The following is a 25,855-nucleotide window of genomic DNA, read 5'->3' as shown; positions in this document are numbered from 1 at the left end:
ACACGCACCATTGCATAGCTTCGCAGGTTCTGCAGGTTTCCTCACGATGTTCTTCCTTCACCGCAAATCTCGTGGTAAATTTCAAATGTAATTCCGCACATGAATTTCGAAAAACTCAGTGGTGCGGGCCAGGGTTTGAACCCACGGCCCTCTGCTTCAGAGGCGATAGGTCAAACCACTAGGCCACCACGGCTTAAATACTTAAATATTTATGATCATAATATTTTTTATATTTAAGTACTTCAATTAAATTCATATCATTTGAAAAGTTTAAGTGACAATTAAAGATAGGTGCGAGTATGTACTGAAATGATAAAGTTTATAGGACTGTACCTAAACTTGATCGATCCAGTATTTATAACGCAATTCGATTAGTCTAAATTTTTTCTATAATATATTTTTTGAACCAGCTCCGATTTTGTACAGCGCCTTGTTATAAAAGTTCAACTTAACCGTTATAGTTTTCCTTGAAAGTTTGATATACTTACTACCATCCTGAATTTTTTCAAATGTTTCCACCCACCGGTTTAGATTTTAGAGGGGGGAGGGGACGCTCGATTTTAATGAAAATTTGCACTTTAAAGTTGAATATTTCGCAAATCACTGAATCGAAAAATCGTCTGAGCAAACCACAAATGGTTTTAAAATACCTATCCAACGATACCCCACACTATAGGGTTGGATGAGAAAAAAAATCACCCCCACTTTACGTCTATTTTGTTTTTGTTTGCATAGTTTACATATATATCCCTGCAAAGTTACAGCTTTCTAGCATTGATAGTCCCTGAGCAAAGCTGCGGACGGATGGACAGATAGACAGACAGACATGGCGAAACTATAAGGGTTCCGTTTTTGCCATTTTGGCTCCGGAACCCTAAAAAGGGGCCGGTCGTAGGTCTTATCGTTCGTAAATTATATTGTCATTTATTCCGAGTCGTACATTAAGGGTACCGGTACAGTATTTACTTCATAATATCAAAATGAATACAAATATCACATGCGACGCGACGACGCTTTCCTACGCCGAAATATTCTTGAGGCAAGTAAAACTTTAATAACTTTAAATTTAACGTGTGATGAGCGAAAAACTAAATAAGTCAGATTATTTAATCCGCACTAAACTAAACATTCATTAAAAATTTACTATTTAAAATATTATTAATATAAGTACCTACCTACCTACAATTATTGTTGGGTTCTACATAAGGGAACTGTTATCGAGAAATAAACCTCAGAATAGGAATAAACGTATGGACAAGTATTAAGTTAGTAAAAAGTACCATCATAATTTGAAAGGTTTTAGGGTTAATTTTTAATCCATTTTTAATTAATCTTTAGGATCTCGTATAAAAGACATCAACGCGTAATTTTAGAGAAAAAATTAAATTTAGCCTTAAGAAAATTAAGAGTTTTATCGTGTTGTGTTATTTATAAACTTTAAATAAATACTAAACTTTTTTTTGACGCACTTTCTGTAAAGATCTGATAAAGCATAGTGAAATTTAGTAATTAAAGTTAAGCCATTTTTTATTCGGATTAAAATCTAAACGCAAAACAACACTTAAGACTCAAACATACATCTATTATACAATTGTATAATTTTCAATATAAATATCGTCAATACTTTGAAGAAATCTCGTATCTAAAATCAATATGTCAACAAGATTGAACCTTGAAGTAATGTTCATAAAGTCCACTCAGAAAAATTATCTACTTTGAGATACGAGTTTTTTTTAAAGTAGTGACGATATATAGCTAATATATATATAAAGGTGATAAAGTTATAAATATTTAACTACGGCTTGCCCATAAAGAGTAGAAATTAAAAAGTGGCAACACTGTAGTGTCCTCCCTTTTTTTGCTCCCTAATGGTTTGAAAGGGACGACTAGTTATGTACCTACTTACAGCTTGCCCATGAAGAGTAGAAATTAAAAAGTGGCAACATTGTAGTGTCTTCCCTTTTTTTGCTCCCTGGTTTGAAAGGGATGACACTATAGTGTTGCCAATTTTTAATTTCTACTCTTTATGGGCAAGCTGTAAGTAGGTACATAACTAGTCGTTTCTGAATGAGAAAACAAGTGAATGATAAGGACTTTTTACAATAAAGAGTTATTAAGTAAAAATCTGTTTAAGTAAGCTTTGTTTTCTTGTTTATACGTTTGTTTGTATGTATACGAAGAAACAAACTCAAACTTCTGAACTGATTAAACAATATTTAACTTAATACTTTATAATAAATAACTAATAACATGCTACTTTTTATCCTGGAACAGGTATAGTACTCGCAAAATGCAGACGAAGTTGCGGACTTCAACTACACCCAATTAATACATGGAGACCATTTAAAGAGGCGACACTAAACAATTAACTTTCCCGCGTGTACACTTAATTTAATAAGTATTTTCTGTACAAACATGTAGGTACGAGCAAGGCGTCGCATAAAAAGACAATTTGTAAATTACGAAATGTAATTGCAGACGGCGGGAGACGCGAGCGAGTGCTAACGAAAGTTTAAGCCACCAGCGACGGCGGCGACCGGTTTTCCCACTACCCCCAACTTGGGAAGAAACTTTAATATTTTCCCATACCAAGTGGTACAAGTAGAAAAAAACTGAAGCTTACAATTAAGCACAGTGGACCAGTCGTCTGTCCATAAACGTAAATTTAAATTTACTTTAGTGTCTGTCATCTGGATTACTTTTCAAAGAATACAAATATGACGCTAAAATAGTACATTTCATATCGAGAGACTAAAACGCGCCATAATTAATACAAAATGGTTAAAAAACTTTCGCTCGTGCATTGCATCGGCAAAGGCTGCAGCGGGCGCGGCTGCATGTGCATCCCACGGTGCACTGACCCGTCTAGCCCGAGTACAATCGCCAACACACAGCCGTATTAAACCAGATGGCAAAATGTGATGAAGATTCTGATACATAAATATTCAGCCACTGAACGACTGAGCCTTTGTTTTTTAAACATGTTAAAAAAACAGTTATCCAGATCAATCTGGGAAGTGAAACATTATTCCGAAACAAAGTTTCATTATTGTTTAACGTTAACTATATAAAGGCACGGTTAACTAACGACACTCTGAACTAAATATAAGCTATAAGTAAAATGTATGTGACATACCCGTACAGACAAACAGACAAAGACAAGTGAAAACAGGACTTAATTATCAAGGCCTAAAATCATAGATTTAACCGCGGTCGAGTTGTTTATTAACTTATGTATGTAGGCAAAAATTGCGTCACAATATCCCGCAACACTGGCACTGTGCGGTGGCTTTCGACTTTTCAAAAATTGTTCATTTTCATTCTGTCTATTGGAGATTTTTCTAGACAGCGTTATATCCCAAAGTTACTGCCTAAATAGTTGCTTTAATGAGGATTGTACCATCATTGATTAAGTTCAATTTTTGTCATGGATTGTTCATTTACAGAGCCAAAAGGTATCTTCTAGTGATGTAACGAATGCCATTTTTGCAAATATCTGCTACCGACATCGCGATTGCGATAATATAAATGTCTAAGGCAGTCTCGTTCGAAGGAGGTGCGTTCCGTTTGTATTTTGTTCCGAGAATTACCGACTTTATACGAACGCATCGCAAAGTAAATAAATAATATCAAATGATTAACTGCAGACTGATAATGTGATTACGAGGTTAAGTTATTTTTTCTTGTATACAAAACATAAGAAATGAATGTATTTTGCTTTTATTAACCTACTATTATCTAATAATTTTATTTTTTTCTGATATTCATTTTCGCAAAACATTCGCAGAAATTTTGTAAATGCGAATGCGAATATGCAAAAATGTGCGAATATTCGCAAATGCGAAGGCGAATATTCGTTACATCACTAATCTTCTTCTTATTTAAGAGTTACACTCTTGTCCGTGTAGCCGATGAATGGTTCTTCACTTCTCTCTACTCAAAGCTGCCTCCTTAACCTCCTTACGTACGACATTGACGGCTACTTTCTCTTTTATTTGCTTAAAAAAAAGTATATCTACCTTAAATTTGAATTTATTTGAAGATTTTGAATATGCTATGATACTAAATAATTTAAGATAATCAAATCACATTATAAATAATTAAATAACTACAGCAATTAGATAACAAAATCAGATAAAGATTCATTCATAAGTACATACCTACTCTAAATTGCCAATGTTGTAATACAATTGTCATTTTTAGGGTCCAGAAGCCAAAATGGTAAAAACGGAACCTTTATTATTTAGCCATGTCTGTCTCTCTGTCTGTCCGGCCGCGGCTTTGCTCAGGGACTATCAATGCTAGAAAGCTGTAGTTTTGCACGGATATATATGTAAACTATGCTGACAAAATGGTACAATAAAAAACACAAAAAAAAAATTTTTAGGGTACCTCCTATAGACGTAAAGTGGGGGTGATTTTTACTTTCTCATCCAACCCTACAGTGTGGGGTATCGTTGAATAGTTCTTTTAAAACCATTAGGGGTTTGCTAAGACGATTTTTCGATTTAGTGATGTGATTGCGAAACATTCAACTTTAAAGTGCAAACATAAAAGCAAGTGTAAAAGCTGTAAATAGCCTAAGGTATAAAATATACCTAAACTTGGAAGATTCCGTATAAAATACGAAATCCTTAGAAAAATATTATACTTAATTTTTTCATTATGGCTACGGAACCCTATTTTGGGCGTGTCCGACACGCTCTTGGCAGGTTTTTTTATTTATGAATTATAGATAGGTACCTATTAGAATTGTTGAATAATATGTTATTAATTTATTAGTTTTTGAAATGTAAAAACATCGGCAACATATCTGTAGAACTTGTGGACAATCGATATTTTGACCGTTTGGTATTTTAAACGTCGACAATGATTGATTATAGATATTTGGATCGTTAGATGTTCTAAATTAGGGTATAAACAATCGCTATAATTATCTGATAACATATACAATATACACGTAAGAAAATTCTAAAATATTTATTTATGCTAGTAGAAAAATTTGATGGTAATGATATTTAGCTTTTCTTTAGAGAAAATATACATATATTGAGATGCTTACATATATTTAAATGCAGCAAGAGATAAACTGTGTTTGGTTTTTCGTTCGCCTCCTAAGCCAATCTTATTTCTTTATTTTATGAATAATAAATATTACAAAAAAAAACGATATTAAGCTTGTACCCGTGAAGTAAGTTATAGAATAAAGTAAAGAAATATTTTAATATCTATAGCTTCTAGAAATTTCATGCATACGCTTTGTTTCCCTAGTCGGATCTCGGTCATACTTTCTAGCTTTACTGAACATTTAATTTGGTACTACGTTGTGATACTTTTTAGGAAAGGGTCGTTTAAGAGTGTTGGCGACTGTACAAACCTGAATTGTCCAGTATTAATGCAGACTCGTTTATACCGGGAGCTGAAAAATTCTGTTTCTTTCTCTTATTATGTGTACTACAATGTAAAGGCTGTCTTTACTTAAGATTAATTATCCAGAGAAATACCATTAAGTAGTTACATTACAATGTTACGTGGAATCCAAACAGCTAAAAAGCGAACAATCATATATAAGTTTTAACTACTTTTACTATAATAGGCAGACACACTGCATGCTAGTGTTAAAAAAAAAGACATCGACAAGAATTTGATGCGGTAGTTATACACAAAATAAGGAGTGAGAAAAACAGAGAGAACCTTTTTTTTTGGAATATACCGTAAACTTTTAAAGACACAGTGCCCTGTAATGTCGAGCCACATAGTGCTTCAGGTGCTAGAGAGTAGGACCTTTTTTTTATTTCACTGCACTACTGTAGCGCTATTCCTAACTCCGACTCAGTTTAATATTTTAAACTTACTTACCTACTTATCAATATTATGTTTCAATGTATTTCATGTCTTTACTTTATATTTAGGGATGATATCGTTGACTTTGTTTAATAAGATTTGAAACTTACCTATAGATGTTTTATTTGAATTTATATATTTTTGGGATATTCACTACGATCACCTTTTGATGAGCTCTAGATATTTCAACGTACATGCATTTGCATCATGAAAACAACAGTACTTATATTATATACCTACCTACTTGTACATAATATATTCATATTACAAAGTATATCCCATCATTTTCATTAGTGGATGTACGAGTACTATTCAATGGAAAAAATCAATTGTGTAAACAAATGTGGTGACTGACATTGACACTTGACTGACGACTGGCTGACTGACTGACTGACGTTGGCTCTAGTGATGTGAAAGCTCTTTAAGATACTTCAATCAGCAGTAAATAATTATTTTGAATTAACTCATATTTTATTATTTAATGTAATCCCTAAGTTTAATTTTTAAAAATGGCGAATCACGTATTCTCTTAGTCCTGTTCAAGAGTCATTCACAATGTTTCCATGTCCCTTCTAACTTAAAATGTTTAATAGCATTTTCAAGAAGTTTTAGAATTATATCTTCAAATATATACCTAACGTTTCTTCCATACAAACTTACACTTCATGTTCAAAACTTAAACTCCCCTTTATGCCCCTTTAAGGGTAGAATTTTTAAAATGGTGAAACATGTACATCCACTTATATTTTTTGACGTATATTTTCCCCAATGTCTATGATGGAGTATTTTAGAATTGAAAGGGTCAGTTAAAATATGGACTAATTTAGATTTTTTTGCTGCTTAAGTAGCGTAGTAGAAAAAGCCAACCTGAGATATGTGTGCATAGGAGAAATTTGTATCTTGACTCCTGTCCAACGGTGGTGTAGGGGTTATAGTACGCAGTACGGATTGCTGAGGACCTAGGTTCGATTCCCAGCGCTGGTCTCTTTTTCTGGTTTTTCTGTGCATCCATGTCTCAGTTTGTATTTTCGATATAATTTAGAAGAGGCATTTTTAAATTTACATAAGACAGGGAAATGAGAGTAGACACAGGGAAGTGATTCAAAATGATTTTTTGGTCCAACAATGGACTCCACAGTAAATATGATACTAGTAAATAGAAATGTACATAATTTCTACTAAAATACTATTTTATCGTCCAACTAGTGTTTACCCGCGGCTTCGCACACGTAAATCATTAGGTCCAGCAGCTGAAATACCGGGATTTTTAAAAATTGCCGTGGGAATTCCCGAAAATTAAATCGTTGTTTTCATTGACATTACATTAAAAACAATCATGGTCAAATTTCATGACTCTAAGCCCAACGGTTATTAGTTCGAAAGTTATCCCTATCTCGTGGGAATATCGAAATAAAAAGTAGGCTATGTTTTATTTCAGATGTCAAACTATCTACATACCAATTTTCATGACTCTAAGCTGAGCGGTTGTTATTTCAAGATTTTATCCCTATCCCATGGGAATATCGGGATAAAAAGTATCCTATGTTGTAATCTAGGTTATCTAACTTTTCGCCAAATTTCATCCAAATCCGTCCAGCCGTTTCAGCGTGAAGAAGTAACAAACATATTCACTCACTCACTCACAAACTTTCACATTTATAATATTAGTAGGATTAGTAGGATATAGTAGGAAGTAAGATAGTAGGATAGGATTAAAAACCTTTATAAACCTTCATTAAATAGTGTAACTTAACACAAATAATTAATATCTACGAATAAATTAATTTGCAGAGCCAGCCATAATTATCGGTAGGTAAGGTTGGTTCAGTCAAATAATTAATTTTGTTGGTACAGCACTAAATTTCCAAAGACTAGACCGACCATAGACCAACTTCGGTGAGGAAAAAATTATCATGTCAATTTGACAAATATAACGGATTTTCGTCTTCCAATTAATTCTATAAAATAAACATATTTACACGATTATTTAATGATAAAATGGTTGTTAAAAACAATGGTGAGGTCATTGAGATGTGAATATGATCGGGATTGGCGTTCAAATGCAAGTAACTACGGAGTAATCGTGACAAATTGCTTTGTTTACACAATTGATTTTTCCATTGAATAGTACTTTTATGCATTACTGATGCCAAAAAACTGTTTTTTGGAATTATGTCCGTCTGCTTGTCTTGAGTAATCTCCGTAACGGCTGTGCCCATTTTGACGAGATGGACACTGGCAGGTAACTAATGTTATATTTACATAAAACGTTAACCTACGTTACTTTTATTCATAATAATTTTATAACAAAAAATAGAACCGACTACAAAAAACCATGAAAATATTTTTCTACCAGTCTGAAGTCGATGCCTCAGCACGAGCCAGCAGGAGTGGACCTATAGTCGTCTACACTTCACCTCCATACTATTTATTCAATCACCCCTGCTGGCTCGAGCTGAGGCACCGACTTCAGACTGGTAGTAAAATATTTTCATGATTTTTTTTTCACGCTTTTTAGTGTACTTAAAAGATCTAAGATACAATAGTTTAATGTCAACTGCTCATCACCTTTTACGAAAAATTGCTTTTTCCGATGCAGAGACCTTCATTATTGAGGAGTCCTGGTGCATTACCTGGAGCATAAATTGCTTAGCAACTGTGTTAAAGTAATTGAAATTCAACCCATGAAGTACATGTTATTGAGTAGTCGCTCCGTTGGTCAAATGTGGTCTCCATCATCAGCTTCACTTCACCAAATGATGATTTTCAAGAGCAAATGCACGAGTAACTACTAAATATATCGAAATTAGTATAGGTGTCCATACAATATTTGAAGAGTTCCCTCGATTTCCTTAGAATCCAATCATCAGATCCTGATTTGGTGCTTATGGGACTTAATAGAAAGCATTCCTGGTCGAAGAAAAAAAAATTTTTTCAATTCGTTTCATTTCATGACGGCGTTCTGAGGTAACAAAAAAAATACAACCGAATTGATAACCTCCTCCTTTTTTTAAGTCAGTTAAGATAACTATTTCCCCTCCCGCATTTTGGTTAATTACAGTGATGACGATTGCGAGTTAAAGTAAATGCGACACTAAAAAAAAACAACCGAATTGATAACCTCCTCCTTTTTTTAAGTCGATTAAAAATATGAAGTTCATTAGTTAACAAAAAACCAAAACGAATTAGTTTTGATTTTTATCAATCCATGAACTATATGATCACATCAATATGATCGATTTTAACTATACTCTGTTCCATCCAACGACAGGCGAAAAAACGAACATTGAAGAAGTATATTTATATTTCATCACACTTGCTCGTCAATAACGTCATTCCATGCCTGTATACCAAAGGACAATGGCCTCAATTGTTCCCAAGGGAATTATGGATTTACGTATAGTTTTCCTCCCCAAGGGAGTTATGACTTAAGTTTTAAAAAGTTAGTAGGTAAGTACGTCATTTCCGACTAAAGAGGTTTCAAGTCACCCATCGTTTTATTTACATATTTAAAACTTAGCTATAAGGAACCTAATTTTACAACATAAAAATTACCCACGCTTCATGAAACTTTATTTTTATATTTTTAATTTAAATCAAATTGTCTTGCAATAAATTTAGTAAATATCTTTTTAGCATGTTGGAATAATCTGGCCGTAAGACCATTCGAATTCTAAACTAAACACGGTTCTTGGTATTATCAATGGTTGACGGCTCGAAAAAATTGTCAATCAGGGGGGCTACCACGAAATTCGAAAATCGAAGTTCATATCGTTTTTCCGACGCCAATATTATTTTAATACGAGAGTGAGAGGGACGATACGATACGAACTTCGATATTCGAAATTTGTAGTAGTCTACCCGCTACCCACCAATACAGGGGTGAATTGGCGGGTAGCCACATTTTATTCAGTTGTTTTCTTAGTGTCTTGCTTTTGCTGAACTGTGAAGTGTTTCGACACAAAATATTTTCTTTTGCATTTTTTTCCTAGCATTTTGATGAAAATCATTGTGTGAATCACGGGCCTCCGGCGTCCGGCTTCTAATAGACGCTCGCTAGTAATCCCCTTCTTACGCCCCTTAATGCACAATGTACTAAATTTGTCCGATGCACTTGTTTATCATTTGCTCTTAGTACCCACAAACTTTCAAAGTATGGACTGTCAGTGGTCAAGACAATAAAGCTTGCTGTATCATGTTTTAAAATGAAGTTGAGAGATACATTCGAAAGGTTGTCGATAGTAAGTTTTTTCGCCTGCCGTTGGAACAGAGTAGGTAAGTATACAACTTTTCCTACAGGGAATATTTTTTTAACTGAAAAATACCATTTGAAAATGGTAGAAAATTGTGCTGAAGTCGAGGTCATAAGCTAAATAGTAGAAAATTACAGCTCTAATTAATCTTATCAACAATCAATATTTATTAGTGAGTCAATTTAAATTTCGGTCCTTTTACCTTTTCACTGTAGGTACTTATAGTGTCTACTCTTGTGTCTGATATCCTGTCAATCGTTCAAAGGTTAACTGGAAGAGGTCCCTTTAAGGGATAAGTTCGCCTTTGTACATCTTATTATCCTGTGTTCTGTTATTTTCATGTGTTTTTATGTACAATAAAGAGTTTTACAATACATTCATCATCATCCCAGTCTATATACGTCCCACTGCTGGGCACAGGCCTCCTCTCGGAACAAGAGGGCTAGGACCATAGTTCCCACGCGGGCCCAGTGCGGATTGGGAACTTCGTACGCACCATTGAATTGCTTCGCAGGTTTGTGCAGGGTTCCTCACGATGTTTTCCTTCACCGCAAAGCTCGTGGTAAATTTCAAATGTAATTCCGCACATGAATTTCGAAAAACTCTGAGGTGCGAGCCGGGGTTCGAACCCACGACCCTCTGCTTGAGAGGCGATAGGTCAAACCACTAGCTAGGCCACCACGGCTTACAATACAATATTATTTTTAGTTTATTATTAGTGAGGTTGTAGTTTTGTAGCAATCCCCAGATTTTTTCCCAGCTTCGGATAATGTTTCCGAGTGATGTGAATTAAAAAATCGGTAGCTTGTACGCGATTAGCTTATAGGCGATTTATCCTTGAAGAACACGCCGATTGACTTTAAAAAATGAACTTTACTTACATTACTCATATTTAATCAGACTGCTTATGCAGGTGTCGATTCGACACGGCAAGAATCTGAAAAATTTTACAGCTGCAAACTTTCCATTCATGTTTGTTTTGCATTCTCATTCATAATTCGCATAGATACCTATTAATTTTAAATGCAGCCAAATTTCTCGAGAAATCCATCGTGTTAAGTTTAATTGAAAGAACAAACAATTTTATGGGTGTTCCTGTCTAAGAAAACAAATTAAAAGCGAAAGAAATGTATGTATATTATCTAGACGAACCAACATATTTAGTAATAGGTACAAGTATCAGACAAATCGCGAAATATTGCAACGATGCACGAAAAATGTTGTTCAAACTCTCGATTATCATAGAATATTTATCCAGGTGGAGCTTCCCGACGTAGGTATGAGAGTTCAACGTAATGTCAAACACCTATCTATATCTGAAATAATTTTACGCCTAAATATAAACCGTGCATAAGAATTCACAACACAGAGAGCGCGAGACAGTGAGATAGTGCGCGTCTCTGTTTCCTTGCCAATAGCTGCGACATTGTATCTATTGACACGGCCCAGCAGCAAACTATTTTGAGTGGACGAGCAGCACACGTGCGGTAGCGCGGGCGCCGCGCGGCGCGGGTCCGGGCCCCCTGACCCGCTGGACCTCCTCAATGAAAAAAGGAAATGCTTTAATTAGCGCTCGAATAGTGCAGATGCAGGTGGACGCGGTGCAGTACATATCGCATCACCGCCCGCCCGCAATTTTGCGTAAAATTGGCAGCGTGCGGCGGGCGGGCGGCGGCAGCGGCGCGGAGCGTCGGTCCCGAAATAGTGTTCGGGCGCGGTCGTGCGCGGTCGGAAGAGGCGCTCCAGTCGCCGTGTGGCCGCGCGCGCGCTCCCGCGTCGCCTCGAGCCCCGAGCCGTACGTACCCGGGTAAGAGAGCGAGGTGCGCCGGTGCACAGATTCGTGGGTGCGCGTATTTCGGTCGCGTGAGGACCCCGGGCCGCGTCGGGCGCTGCCCGCGCGCTGGCCGCCGTGCTCTGGTGGTGGTGCGTGGCGCTGCTGCGGCTGGTCGCGCTCTGCGCGCCTCCCCCCAGCCCGTCCGCCGGCGTGCCGCCGCCGCTCGCCGCCCGCGCCGCGGAAGATGCGTCGCCGGCGGCCGCTTGCGCCAGCGCGCCCTCCAACAACACCGGCCCAGCGTCGCCTGCGCCGCCCCGACTCCCGCCGACAGTGGCGCCCGACCCCGACCCCTCACCGCACACCGGTCAGTGCACTACCTACCGCTTCATTCCAATACCGCCCCAGGGGACACGCAACGCACACCGTCATATCATCGGAACTCTATATGACATTCAGCAGATAAACAGTTCCTTTTAATATCTATGGGATGTCATGTCAGTATATGTAGAAAACGTTGAATTTTGCGCACATCTGACTAATAATTTGTTTTATTAGTGAAAATGTACGTGCACTACCTACTCACTCGTTGTAATTTTACTCTTAAGTTATCATTCACACTCAACGGTAGGTAGGTATAACTAACAAACGCTAATATGAACACTCATTAGTGATAAACTTTTATGTACAGACCTACTGCTTTACCCGATAAAAGCGAAACGGGCACAACATCATAAAGGACGGAATAAATAAGTTACAGAACAAAACTCAGCAGTGCAACTAGGTACTATGAGAAGCAACAATATAAATAAACACCGAACATAAATACAATTATTCTAATACCTACTGGCAAATCTCGCTTGTTATCAGAAGGCTGGCTCAGAAAAAAGAGCTCCCAGTAAATATTTGTCAAAATCAATAGGAAAGGCATCTACAGAATTATCTAGGGACAGACACTAAAATAAAGATAATTAACGGTAAACATAATTAAATTATAACTGTTTATATAATTAGGTATAAGGATTAAGGACTAGGTTAGGTATACCTACCTAGATAAATCTTAAAATTCTTAAGACTGTTATTTTAATCCCATTTCGGTGATCACAGAGGGTATTTAAAATCCTATGTAATTATAACCTAATTGAGGTAAGTGAACCTATCCAGGGGGTGCAGTTATTGTAGTAGGACGATAAGATCAACAAAGGAAAAGGTTGTGTAGGAACATTCATAGATAAAGACAGTACTTACATGAAAATGCTTTCTACATCTGAAAATTTTCAATCTGAAGTAGACATGATAAATCTTGCTGTGCGTCGAATTTGGAATTTAAAAGCCAGTAAGGTCAGGGTCCCTTTGCATCTATCTTACTAGTCAAGAATTAAATCCTAACACTGGATTAGGGTTGACAGTTCCATACATTTTGACACTGCTAACTCAGGGTAGCTGTGTTAACTTAAAATTATACAAGTTTACTCTCTTGCAGGCTAACTGGTCTTATGTGTTGTTATGTTTAGGTACGTTTATCAATTCTAAGCTGCTGTGGTAATAGAAAACTTTAAATAGGTACTTTATCTACTATACATATACTACTACTAACTAGGTACTAAGTATAAATTTTTTATACTTCTTTTTAATTAAAAGTTATATAATATACCAACTCACATAGGAATGAATGAATAACTCGATAATTCTATTTTATCGACAGTTTTTAGGGTCCGTAGTCCGTCCACCCTGAAGCCTTATTGTCTAAAACACTTGAAATCACAATCGTTTCGTAAAGTGGGGATGTGTTTTCTCGTCTATACCAATATTGCGATGTTGGCTATCGTTGATTGAATAGGTCTTTCAAAAACATATAAGTTTGCTGAGACCAATTTTGGATTTAGGGATCCGTTTGAAAATATAGGCTATAAAGTGCAAATTTTTGTTAGAGGCGGTGTATTCACCCTCCCTCTCCCTTCTCAGTTTAAAACGTTGGCTTGAATAATAATGAAAAAAAAAAGAGTTCTGGTGGTATCTATACATATACATACAAGGAATTTAAATAAAAAACTATCACAGCCTAGCGGGCTATGTTATCTAGTAACAGTCAATCAAAACTTAATATTGAATATTTGCCGCATATTAGTAGGGAACCCTACACTGCGCGTAACGCGACACACACCTAGTCATTTATTTCTGATGTTGTACTTACTTATAGTTTAGATATTTGTAGTCTGAGCCATGTATGTAACATCCGTCGTTCCAGGGATGACAGCTGTCACTGGACTGGATTCAAACTATAGGTACAAACCATGTTCGAAACAAACCATGTTAGGCTTAGAAAACAGCACTTGATATATTGTGCTTTATTCTACGACTATGTATGCTTTGATTATGTATATGTAATCAAAATATGTATGAACTAAAAGAATTTCTTTGCTCACTCGCGACCTGACCGCGGTTTTTTAGTTCATTGATGTGGACCTCCGCAAAGTATTTATCGCCTGATTCAACAATTCTATGTAATTAAAATCAAAACTAACAGATGAATGAATAAGGAACTCTGCCTAGCTCTGCCTGTCCGTCTGTCTGTGATCATTTCAGGCTAAAACCGCTGAACCGATTTGAATGAAATTTGGTGTGAAAATAGTGTGAGACCTAGGGAAGGATATTAGGATAGTTTTTAACCCAAAATTGCTTAGTTATTTATTTTATTTATTTATTGCATACATGTAACATAAGCTCTTTAAGTTAACATGAACCCTGGTAGGGTATAGCATTTGTTGTTATAATTTTTATTATCAATTTACTGTTTTAAAATCTTTTATTTTACAATATCTTATTTCTGTACCTATATTAATTAATTAATCTTACAATAACTTAACTTAATAAAGGAACATCAAATATCACTTGAGATCAGTTTCCGCGGGATAGCGATAAACGAATTTATGTGAGACAGAGTGGGGGGCAACAGCTGGTCACTTTATATTTTAGGGCAAATTCCACATTATAAATCTAAATCAATGTAGGTACTTCTGTAAAGAGTTGATAAATTTAAAATCTTACCAATGGATCATTAAACTAGCACACAGTAGGTACGATGATAATTTAGTTCACCCACTGGCAGATTTAGATAAAGATCCCGTTCGAGGTCATCTTTTCACAAAAGGATCAATTGCGAATATCGGGCTTAGTTAATTTTTGTTGAGTGATCTGGTAACCCCGTCATGTGGACAGACGCAGGGTGCGGCGCCGGCGAGTCGCGTGGCGGGAATGTGGGTTACCAGAGCAAAGGTTCCGTCGTGTTGTCCATTGCCCTGGCACCATCACCTGCACTAACTCACCATCATCTACTTTAACTTTGCACCCTGTCAACTTCAGTCCACAATGCCCACTATTTCAGCACCACTACCTGAGTAGGCATTCATGCGCTAGACAAAATATTGCGTCATGTTTCTTGGAATTTAAACCGTGCATCGTATATCAAACAGACAGGTCACAGTAGCAATTGAACCGGCGATAAGCGAACGTATACGAATAGAAATTACTTACATAATTATTTATAATGACCGCTACAAATGTTAATTAGGCCAGCGTATAAGACGATGACAGCTCATATTCTAGCAAGTGCGGCAACTGATATAAAATTATCTATTACGGAGAATACTTTAATAGTTTTTTTTTTTCAAGATAGGTAAGTAATGAATGAGTTATCTATCGTCGTATAATCGGCGATGTCACTATTTGTAATAAAATAAAACACGCACCAGAAACCTGATAACATGCATATCGTCGTCGTCGTCGTCGTCGTCGTCGTGGTTAGAGAACCTGTCTACGAAGCTTGAGATCCCGTTTTCGATTCCCGTGTCGGGGCAGATATTTGTATGAAAAATACGAATGTTTGCTCTCGGGTCTTGGGTGTTCAATATGTATTTAAGTATATATCTATATAATTATATTTACTCGTTGCTTAGTACCCATAACACAAGCTTTGCTAAGCTTACTTTGGGACTAGGTCAATTGGTGTGAATTGTCCCGTGATATTTTTATTTATTTATTTTATTTATTTATCGTCTGAACTGGGACGGCACGGAGTAAGCCGAGTAAATGTCATTCATTTGAATTGAATATTTCATCATGGCGCGCGGCTCGAGATAACTATGATTGGTTATTTGGAGTCTTTTTGTATTTTTTATTTCAACTCCAAATTTGTTACTTTTACGGGTATCCCGTGAAACCATATCGAAAATACAAACTGAGACATGGATGCACAGAAAAACCAGAAAAAGAGACCAGCGCTGGGAATCGAACCCAGGTCCTCAGCAATCCGTGCTGCGTGCTATAACCCCTACACCACCGCTGGACAGGAATTTAGACACGAATTTTTCCTATGCATACATATCTCAGGTTGCTTATTTCTACTACGCTACTTATGCAGCAGCACTAGCGACATCTATGTTTTCGCTCTCATCGAGAGACGTCACACTCTATCGGAACCAACCGCTCACCCAGACAAGAGATGTCGCTACTAAGCAATCAAATTATGATTGGTTATTTGGAGTCTTTTTGTATTTTTTATTTCAACTCCAAATTTGTTACTTTTACGGGTATCCCGTGAAACCATATCGAAAATACAAACTGAGACATGGATGCACAGAAAAACCAGAAAAAGAGACCAGCGCTGGGAATCGAACCCAGGTCCTCAGCAATCCGTGCTGCGTGCTATAACCCCTACACCACCGCTGGACAGGAATTTAGACACGAATTTTTCCTATGCATACATATCTCAGGTTGCTTATTTCTACTACGCTACTTATGCAGCAGCACTAGCGACATCTATGTTTTCGCTCTCATCGAGAGACGTCACACTCTATCGGAACCAACCGCTCACCCAGACAAGAGATGTCGCTACTAAGCAATCAAATTATGATTGGTTATTTGGAGTCTTTTTGTATTTTCGAGATAACTAAATGCGAACACCATTTACACAGGAGGAAAAAAGAATACCTACAGGTCTCTACAATAATCGAGTTATTATCTGTATCGATCCAACATCGATCCCTGCCAAACCGGGATAAAAATCCGTTTAAAATTTCCATTACAATTTATACCCACCAAAATTCCCTTTCAGTAGGTTTTTTTTATACGACTAAAAGGCAAACGAGCAAGTGGGTCTCCTGATGGTAAGAGTTCACCACCGCCCATAAACATCTGCAACACCAGGGGTATTGCAAACGCGTTGCCAACCTAAAGGCATAAGATGGGATACCTCACGTGCCAGTAATTTCACCGGCTGTCTTACTCTCCACGCCGAAACACAACAATGCAAGCACTGCTGCTTCACGGCAGGATTAGCGAGGTGTGGTAGCAATCCGGGCGGACCTTGCACAAGGTCCTACCACCTGCAAAAGGTAAAGTAGGTATCTATTATCACCGTACTATCAAACTATTTGATTTCTGGCCCATAGTCAAACAAGTTCACAGTAAGTCATATGGTGATTTTCAGGGAATACGATGTCACTATGACATTCTCTATCAAAAGATTCCACACTTGGTCACTATTTAGTTAGTTCTTTAATACCTACCCCCATATTGACTAACCATTAGGTAACTACCCTCAATTTCAGTTCTTAAATACTCGTAATCAGTAGATAACTTAGATAAGACTGATAAAGGTTTTGTGATGTGAAAAAATGGTAACGAAGCCTCTATACCTACCTATCGATAATTAAGAACCAATACCTGATAGTTAGGTGTTATAGATTCTTAACCGTCGCTATGCTTCTTTTGCTCCAGATACCAGATCACGTTAATACACACTTAATTTAATCATGCAACATAATACCCTGGCAACACACCCGCATTCCTAATAATGCTGTAGGTGTCCATGGGAGACAGTGATCACTTACCATCAGGTGACCCGCATGCTCGTTTTCCAGCCGGAAGACATCACCTGTTGATCAAAGACCTCCCCCTTAAAAAATGCCACAGTGAACGACCACTTGTCACTTCTATCCACCGGTTCACTCTCACGATATTGTCAGTCCACCTAGTGGGAGGCCAGGCCTGCCAACGCTTCGGCTTCCGGTTCATGGTCACCACTGGAGGGACTTTCTCCCCAAACTGTCATTTGCTCTTCGAGTGATGTGGTCCGTCTATTGCCATTCGATTTACATAATCTTCGAGCTATGTCGTTGTCTAGTAAGTTAGCCATATTCCTACATGTCAGCTGAAGAATGCAGCCTCATCTTGTTCCGGACTTCTATTAACTAAAGGTTTCATTCGAGAGCTTCTGAGGTGTTTTACGGCGTGAAATCTGAAAGAGTGGAAAGCTTTTGGGGTTTCTAGATTTGAGCAAGACCAGGACAGTTTGTCATTAATATTCAGTATGCCTCTGATAATACTTTTTTTTTTTATTAATTAATCACATTTTACAAAAATAACAACTTAAAAATATTTTCGCCAAACTGCTAAGCAGTTTGTTGGCGAAGACAGCACTCTTTAAATACACACTTAAATCCATATTAAACATTCAAGCCCCGAGAACAAACATTCGCATTATTCATGCAAATATCTGCCCCGGCCGGGAAACGAACCCGGGATCTTAAAGCTTCGTAGTCAGGTTCTCTAACCACTTTGTCACCCGGTTAGAGCAACTTCAAGCACTGGGACATATACCTTACTTACGTACCCAAAGCAAGACAAACATAAACACACAAATTACGAAATTACTAATACGATCATCACTTTCGGTTTTTAATTTCTTGGTTACAGAGCCATCACTTAATATTCGCTTCTTGGTCGTTACATACAATTAAATCAATCTCATATTTGATTGAGCCATCGTGAGCTCTCTACGTCCACTTCCTGGAAGGTCGCTTCTGGAAAAAGGAGTTTTTCATAAAGGAGTTTCTCCTTCTCCAAGAAGTCGATCAGCCGCTGGTCCCTTTGATTCCGCTGTACATAGCCATTCGGCCTCATTCTCAACTCGTCGCCATTTTGAATGTCCACTTTAGCGTAACAACGGTGAAATATGTCTTGAAGGATGGCTTCAGAGATTTCTTCATACATAGACTCTACTTCACCATCAGGGTGTGTCGAGGTCGGCGCATATATCTAGCTAGATAATTTTCAACGAATACCGGTCAGTGTTTTTGCGAATCAGGTACCCTGCTCGATACACTATCGGCTTTTACCACGTTGTTAATGAAGGACGGAGTTGCGGACGAGAAACTCGACTCTACCTTGAGAATTTCGGTCTTCTTCCCAGAAGAACAGCATGTTGCTGGACTCAAGGATTATCGTATCCTGTCCCTCTCACCGGATTTCTGATAATCGCATAATTACTTAATTATCTACTTGCTTGCTTAGCTATTTAAATGCTTAAAACATTCACATCTTGAGTGCAAGGAAAATTTTTGCCCCTTGCGGGAATGGAAACCTAACCTCGAGCTCCATTATAACTAGCCGTGTCACTAATCACTAGGCTTTTGTGACCATCAAATGTGCTGTTTTGGCGCAAACCACGAAAACAAGTGGGTTGGCATTAAAGGCGCGTTCTTTGGGATGGGTCTTGGTATTAGACCTTGAGGGTTGTTGAACTCCAGACGCCAGTTCTATCCAGCCAGAGTTCGTCTTACAATAATCTCACTAGTTTATACCTAGCATACAGGGAATAGATCAATGTACCTATTTAATGATCCCTAGGTGACTCGAGCCTTGTTCTGTGCACAATCAGAAAAATCCCATTTAGCCAGAGACTCTGTACATATAAGATATTTCATTTTTATATCTACAACAGTTTTTGAGATGTGAAAACATACGTAATTAAGCATTTACAAAAGAAACATTTCTAAATCATTCGTGAAACCACCCGAATAGTTATTTTTTTAGTAAGCAGAAAAAACCAAAAAGAAATAAAATAATACTATTTCTTTATTATAACCTTTATGTAAACGAGTTGTTAGAGGGACTCAGCAGCATGCATGTGGGGTGTTATGTTGATGGGGTTTGCATGAATAATATCAGTTACGCCGATGATATGGTGCTGCTGAGTCCATCTATCAGTGCACTCAGAAAGCTGGTAGCGGCCTGTGAGGCGTTTTCTGTGGCGCACGGGTTCCCAAACTGAGTACATGTTTCTTTTTAAAGTAGGTATGGTTGGAGTGTTTCTTGTTACTAAAATCGATGACATGGTACCTAAGAGCAGATCTTCGTATGTCTTATAGTTTCAGCATGTTTCAGTCTTTCCCATACTGACCGATCTGAATGTTACACGCTGTATATACTTGCATGAACTGGCATCATCAAACCAGAGCTGGCTGCTTCCGGGGCTGCAGGCAGATGCTCGACTTTATTTGGTGGATGAAAACTAGTTTTTTTTTTGCCTGGCCATGGCCAGCAGTGATCCAATTTTATTTACATTGAAAAGAAAAGAATACATACCAATTAAAACAAGACTAACCTAATCCTACATAAAAAAGACAAATATTTTAAACCAGACCCCTTAGGCAAGGCTTCGAAGATGCTAGCAGTGCTTTAGCAGCGTTCCCTCTTTAAACTCTTTAAATTGCTAGGCTAATTCTTTGTCCGAGGAAGCTGCCAGCTCGTCGGCCCCTGTGACGTCTACTAACCTGTTCGATATTTCCTTGTAAAGTTTTAGTTTTAGAACACCGAACAGGACAAAATTATTTAGGTTAGTTTTATTTTAATTTATGTACTTATTCTTTTCTTTTAAAATTAGGAATATAACAGTAAAATTTTCACTTTAATTTGAACAACACTGCGCATTTACGAAACACAGAAAGCCGCCGCATTATTATAGCGTACGGGAAAAAAATAACTAGGTACTTATTTTCTGTATTTTTTTTAATTTTACGCCCCGTAGCTTTGGAGTTAAAAGGGAAATGATCAACTTTCAATTCATTCGGCCCAGTAGGAGGTCGGAGGTTCGGACCCAATCGGCTGTGGCAGAAATATGTATGTAATGTAGTGTGATACCTAATACTAAATTAATAATACAGTCAGCGTTATGTAATAAAAAAACGGCCAAGAGCGTGTCGTACACTCCCAGGATAGGGTTCCGTAGCCATTACGAAAAAAAATAATTTCGTATTGTATACTGAATCTTCCAAGTTTTGGTATATTTTATACCTTAGGCTGCTATTTACTCTTAAACTACTAATAATTCGCAAGCAATCTTAGCCACTATAATTTTCCTGGTAAATTTTATATATTTACTACCATTCTGATTTTTTTTAATTTTTCCAGTTTAGATTTTAGATTTGCACTTTAAAGTTGAATATTTCGCAAACAGATCACTGAATAGAAAAATTGTCCTTAAATGCTCTCGATGGTTTTAAAAGACCTATCCAACGATACCCCACAATATAGGGTTAGTTGAGAAAAAAAAACACCCCACTTTACGTCTATGGGAGGTAACCTAAAAAAATGTATTTACTTTTTGTTATTGTACCACTTTGTCGGCGTGACTGATATTTATATTCATGTCAAATTACAGCTTTCTAGTACTAACGGTCTCTGAGGTTACCCGCGGACAGACAGACGGACAGACATGGCGAAACTATAAGGGTTCCTTGTTGACTACGGAACCCTAAAAATGTATGTAAAGGGAGCGACCAAGCAGGTGCTCAAATACATGGGAACACTTTTCCATTTTTAAAAGAGTGTTACAATGTGTCCTAAATATTTGAGCACCTTGGCCTTTCCCTTATATTTGAAGTCAACAGTTACCTACCCACTCCCCCGTAATCCTCTAATATACTTCTCTATTTATTTACCAAACAATCGTTTCTTCCATTAACAGCATTTGTAAACATTTTAAAAGATATTTTACACGGCGAAATACGTACCTACCTATTCCAATTTGAAACAAATTGTTTACGGTAGCACGAAAAGACTTTCCGTAACTTATATATAACTGAAAACAAAATAATTTGGTAAAGCATCAGGTTCGCAATTAGTATCCTATTTCACTAATTTCACAGTTGTACGTTATAATTTATATTAAATCCAGTTTCTAAATAACTTTACCTATAAGTACCTTATACCTTTAAACGAGCAATTCTTGTGTATTTATCTCGGAATCGGCTCCAACGAGTTCAATGAAAATGTATGTAGGGATTTTCGGAAATGAAAAATCGGTCTAGCTTGGTTTTATCTCTGGGAAAACGCTTGTGACCGAGTTATATCCCAAGCAAGGCGCGGTCGCCCGGGTACTGTAGATAAAATAGCGACCTAATAAAATAAAGCTACTAGCGACCCGCTCCGGCTAAGCAGGGGTGCAATTTTAAAACAAAAAGAGGTGAACAAAAGTCCATAATCAAAGGCGGAACCTTCACATTTTTACCTCCCTTTCCCCTAAAACTATACCCACACGAAGCCAGTGCACGTCGCAAGATATAAATTCTACACATAACCTTCCATGAAAATTTATCTAACTGATGGTGAAAACCGCATGAAAATACGTACAGATAGACAGACGCGGCGGGGGACTTTATTTTATAATAATGTATTGATTTTAACTGTCCGTGACGTGGAAAGCGTAGCGAAATCGTAGCTAAAGTCGTAGCAGTATTAGTCCGGCTGCGATGCTACGCCACGCCTTCAGGCTCACAAGCGACCGACCCTCCATGCTTGGTCTAAACCTTTCCTAAACGCCTTTCATTGCTGGTTAGTGCAAATGCAAGAAAAACCGAGAATGTAATACATAGCTGCGCTCAATCGTTCACTTGATAGTCGTTAGCTCTGCGGCCCCGTAATGTAATGTTCCACTTATTTTTTTGGTGAAACAATTGAATACCTATAATTTCCATAGTCTCGGAGACAACAAAGACAAATACTGGGCTGGGCTGTTCTTGATATCGGTCTGATAACGCGGGTAGGCACGCGCATGGCCGCGGGAGAAAATAGGTCGAGGGGCCGACGAACCGGCGGCCTCGACGCACCGCGTACCCCATTCCTCCTTACCCTCCAAATAATGCGCGTTGTCCTATACGTTAAAATTACAAGGCTTACGGAACTAACTTACAGAATGTCTACGAGTATAATATCTTAAATACTCATAGACCTACCTGTCGGTTTATTCATGCATAACTATATAAAAATCTTTTGAGAGTCCTTTTCATACGACATTCCCTTTTTTTCATAGAAGTACTCGTAGGTAAGCACAAATACTCACTACACACTGAAATATTTTTAACCTACTTCAAAACATCATAAGTATTTCTGTACACATTCTTGTATACGACCGTTTGTTTCTCTTCTCAATAAATAAATAAAATAAAAATAAATAGAAAAGGAGGTTATCAATTCGGTTGTATTTTTTTTTCAATGTTTGTTACCTCAGAACTCCGTCATTTATGAACCGATTTGAATTTTTTTTTGCGTTCGTCTAAGAATTCTTTCAATTAGGTCCCATAAGCACCAAATCAGGATCTGATGATTGGATCTTCAAATGTTGTAGGGACACCTATGGTAATTTTGATATATTTAGTAGTAACTTGTGCATTTGCTCTTGAAAATCATCATTTGGTGAAGTGGAACTGATGATGAAGACCACAGTTGACCATCGGAGTTACTACTCAATAACAAGTATTTCATGGGTTGAATTTAAATTAATTTAACACAGTTGCTAAGCAATTTATGCGCCTCGTAATGCATATGGTGAAATGGACTGGGTGGGGGTGGGTGGTGAAGCACCAGGACTCCTTAATAATGAAAGTCTCTGCATCGTAAAAAGCAATCTTTTGTAAAAGGTAACGAGCAGTTGACATTAAACTATTTTATCTTAGATTATTTACACTAAAAAGAGTGAAAAAAAAATTATAACAAAAAATTTAACCCACTACAAAAAACCATGAATTTTTTTTCGACCAATCTGAAGTCGGTGCCTCAGCACGAGCCAGCAGGAGTGATTGAAGCCCAATATGTAGTGCGTAAGTGAGGTAGGCGACTATAGGTCCTCTCCTGCTAGCTCGTGCTGAGGCACCGACTTCAGATTGGTAGAAAATTATTTTCATGGTTTTTTGTAGTCGGTTCAATTTTTTGTTATAATTTTTAACTATACATTTTTATTATTTACGCCTGAATAGAAATCATCGCGTCAGTATTCAAGTAAGGCGAAGATTTCGTGAGTGGGTCCTCCTTTTTATGTTTTCGTTTTAACTCTATGACTAGGTAAAGAACAGTAGCAAAAAGGTAGCAAATGCCCATTTTTTTCGCCAACTTCCAATTTTTTTCCTCTATGTTCAGTCTACAAAGTTCCTTTGATATTTTGCGTATCGAAATATATATTAAGTTCATATCATAAAACAGATAAACCAGGCTTTTGAAGTTGAATTTTCCTGAAATATTTTGCCTAGTAACTGTATATACTTAATGTATAGTGTACATAATGTCTGAGTCTCATGTAATTACCTATTAAAAACTGCATAAGTAAGTAATTGTTCCGTACATACGAGGCTAATTATCAATGAGGATAAGCTAGGATAAGGCAAAGATGCCACCGTTGCCGGTACGCAGTAGTTTGCGGGCAGCCGTTCGCATGCGCCTGCGGCGCTCCCGAAATACCCCGTAACACGACGAAAACAATCGAGCCGAGCTTGCCCTCACGCGTGCGCAAAAATGACGGGAAAACATAACGCGTTCCACTACTGTCAAATCTTCTTTCTTTATGATGTCTTCATCCGTACGCACTGGCCCCTATTTCACCAACGTGACTATTATCGGTGACATGTGTCGAGTCGCAATCAATTATTTTTATCTAAATTTAATGCTAATTATGTTTTTTTTTTCTGGCTCGTGCGGCTTGTGCATCTGCCACAGACGCGTAAAGGTAAGGAAACGAAATCAATAGAAAATACGGGAATTTGGAATACGGTGAAACAAACTGTCACATGTAAAAATAATGTGACCAGCATAGTACGAATAGTGCTGCTCTCTGATTTCTTTTTTCGACATAATACTCGTAGCAAATAATCGATAAAACATACCTAATATTATATGGAAACAAAAATAAAATTAAAGCATTAAATATTCTACTTTTCATAAGCATTGAGCTTTAAGGCAGGTCTTGCTTGGAATCAAAATGAAACTTAAACATTAACATCTACAAAAAGCCGAAATATCTCCTAAAGGGTCGATTTCACTTTGTGAATTATCGTGGCAATTTTTTATGTTTTTGCCAAACCCCCTTGTTTTTTAGATTTTATGATTCAAAACGTATAAATAAATGATAATAAACAAGTTTCTTTCAAAATCACTGATAGATACGGGCTAGAATATGAAAAGAACTATACTTTAGGTAGCACTAATGAGACTGAAATACCACTAATGAAATTCCTTAAAACTCTAATGAGATGAAATGCACACTAATGAAAATTGACACTTGCTATACTTGGTTTGGATAGGTATTTAACTAAATGTAAACAAAGCAACGTCAATTGGTGTCTAATATTGAAATTCCCCCATTAAACTATCTAAACATTTGTATTTATTACAACGATAGATAAGTTAAAATGTATAAAAGCCTTGAATGTACCATATCTGGCAGCTGAAGTTTGTTTAGGTACATTTAGTTACCTATCCAAACCAAGTATTGTGACATAATTTTTCTTCTGGTAATTAAATTCGATGTTATACCTCTAAGTGTAAGAGGAAGAGCTATAGGGTAGTTATTTTTGCGTTAAGGATACAAAAAGACTACGAGTACTGTTGGGATTAAATAAAAGATAAGCTAATTTACGATTTTTTATTTTTTTTTATTAGTATTTTAAAATCAGCCTATCAAATTAACTCGTTTCTTTTTAGTCTTCGCTATAACATATTTCTCTGTATCTCTTCTTCTATTTGTCTATATTTTTCTCATATTGCTAGTGTCTTCTCCTTTCTAGCTTTTACATTATCCTTCTTAACTTATTTTTCTCCTTCGCCATTGTAAGCCCTCTTTTAAACATTAAAAATAAAGGATTTTTTTTTAATTAAA

General features: G+C 37.1%; 1 protein-coding gene across 2 annotated transcripts in view; it reads left to right on the top strand.

The window, feature by feature from the left end:
• The first annotated feature begins 11,429 nt into the window (after positions 1–11,429).
• LOC141430389 (uncharacterized) overlaps positions 11,430–25,855 on the top strand; it is a 58,874-nt gene continuing 44,448 nt past the window's right edge. The window contains exon 1 of one of the 2 annotated variants that reach the window (XM_074091072.1): positions 11,430–12,235. In XM_074091072.1, the coding sequence (XP_073947173.1) occupies positions 12,116–12,235 (120 nt within the window). In that variant the 5' untranslated portion in view covers positions 11,430–12,115. The remainder of the gene's footprint in view (positions 12,236–25,855) is intronic. The other variant, XM_074091074.1, reaches the window with a different exon arrangement.

Source organism: Choristoneura fumiferana, chromosome 8 (assembly GCF_025370935.1).
Source record: "Choristoneura fumiferana chromosome 8, NRCan_CFum_1, whole genome shotgun sequence".
NCBI lineage: Eukaryota > Metazoa > Arthropoda > Insecta > Lepidoptera > Tortricidae > Choristoneura > Choristoneura fumiferana.
This window is presented reverse-complemented; position numbering and strand designations above follow the sequence as displayed.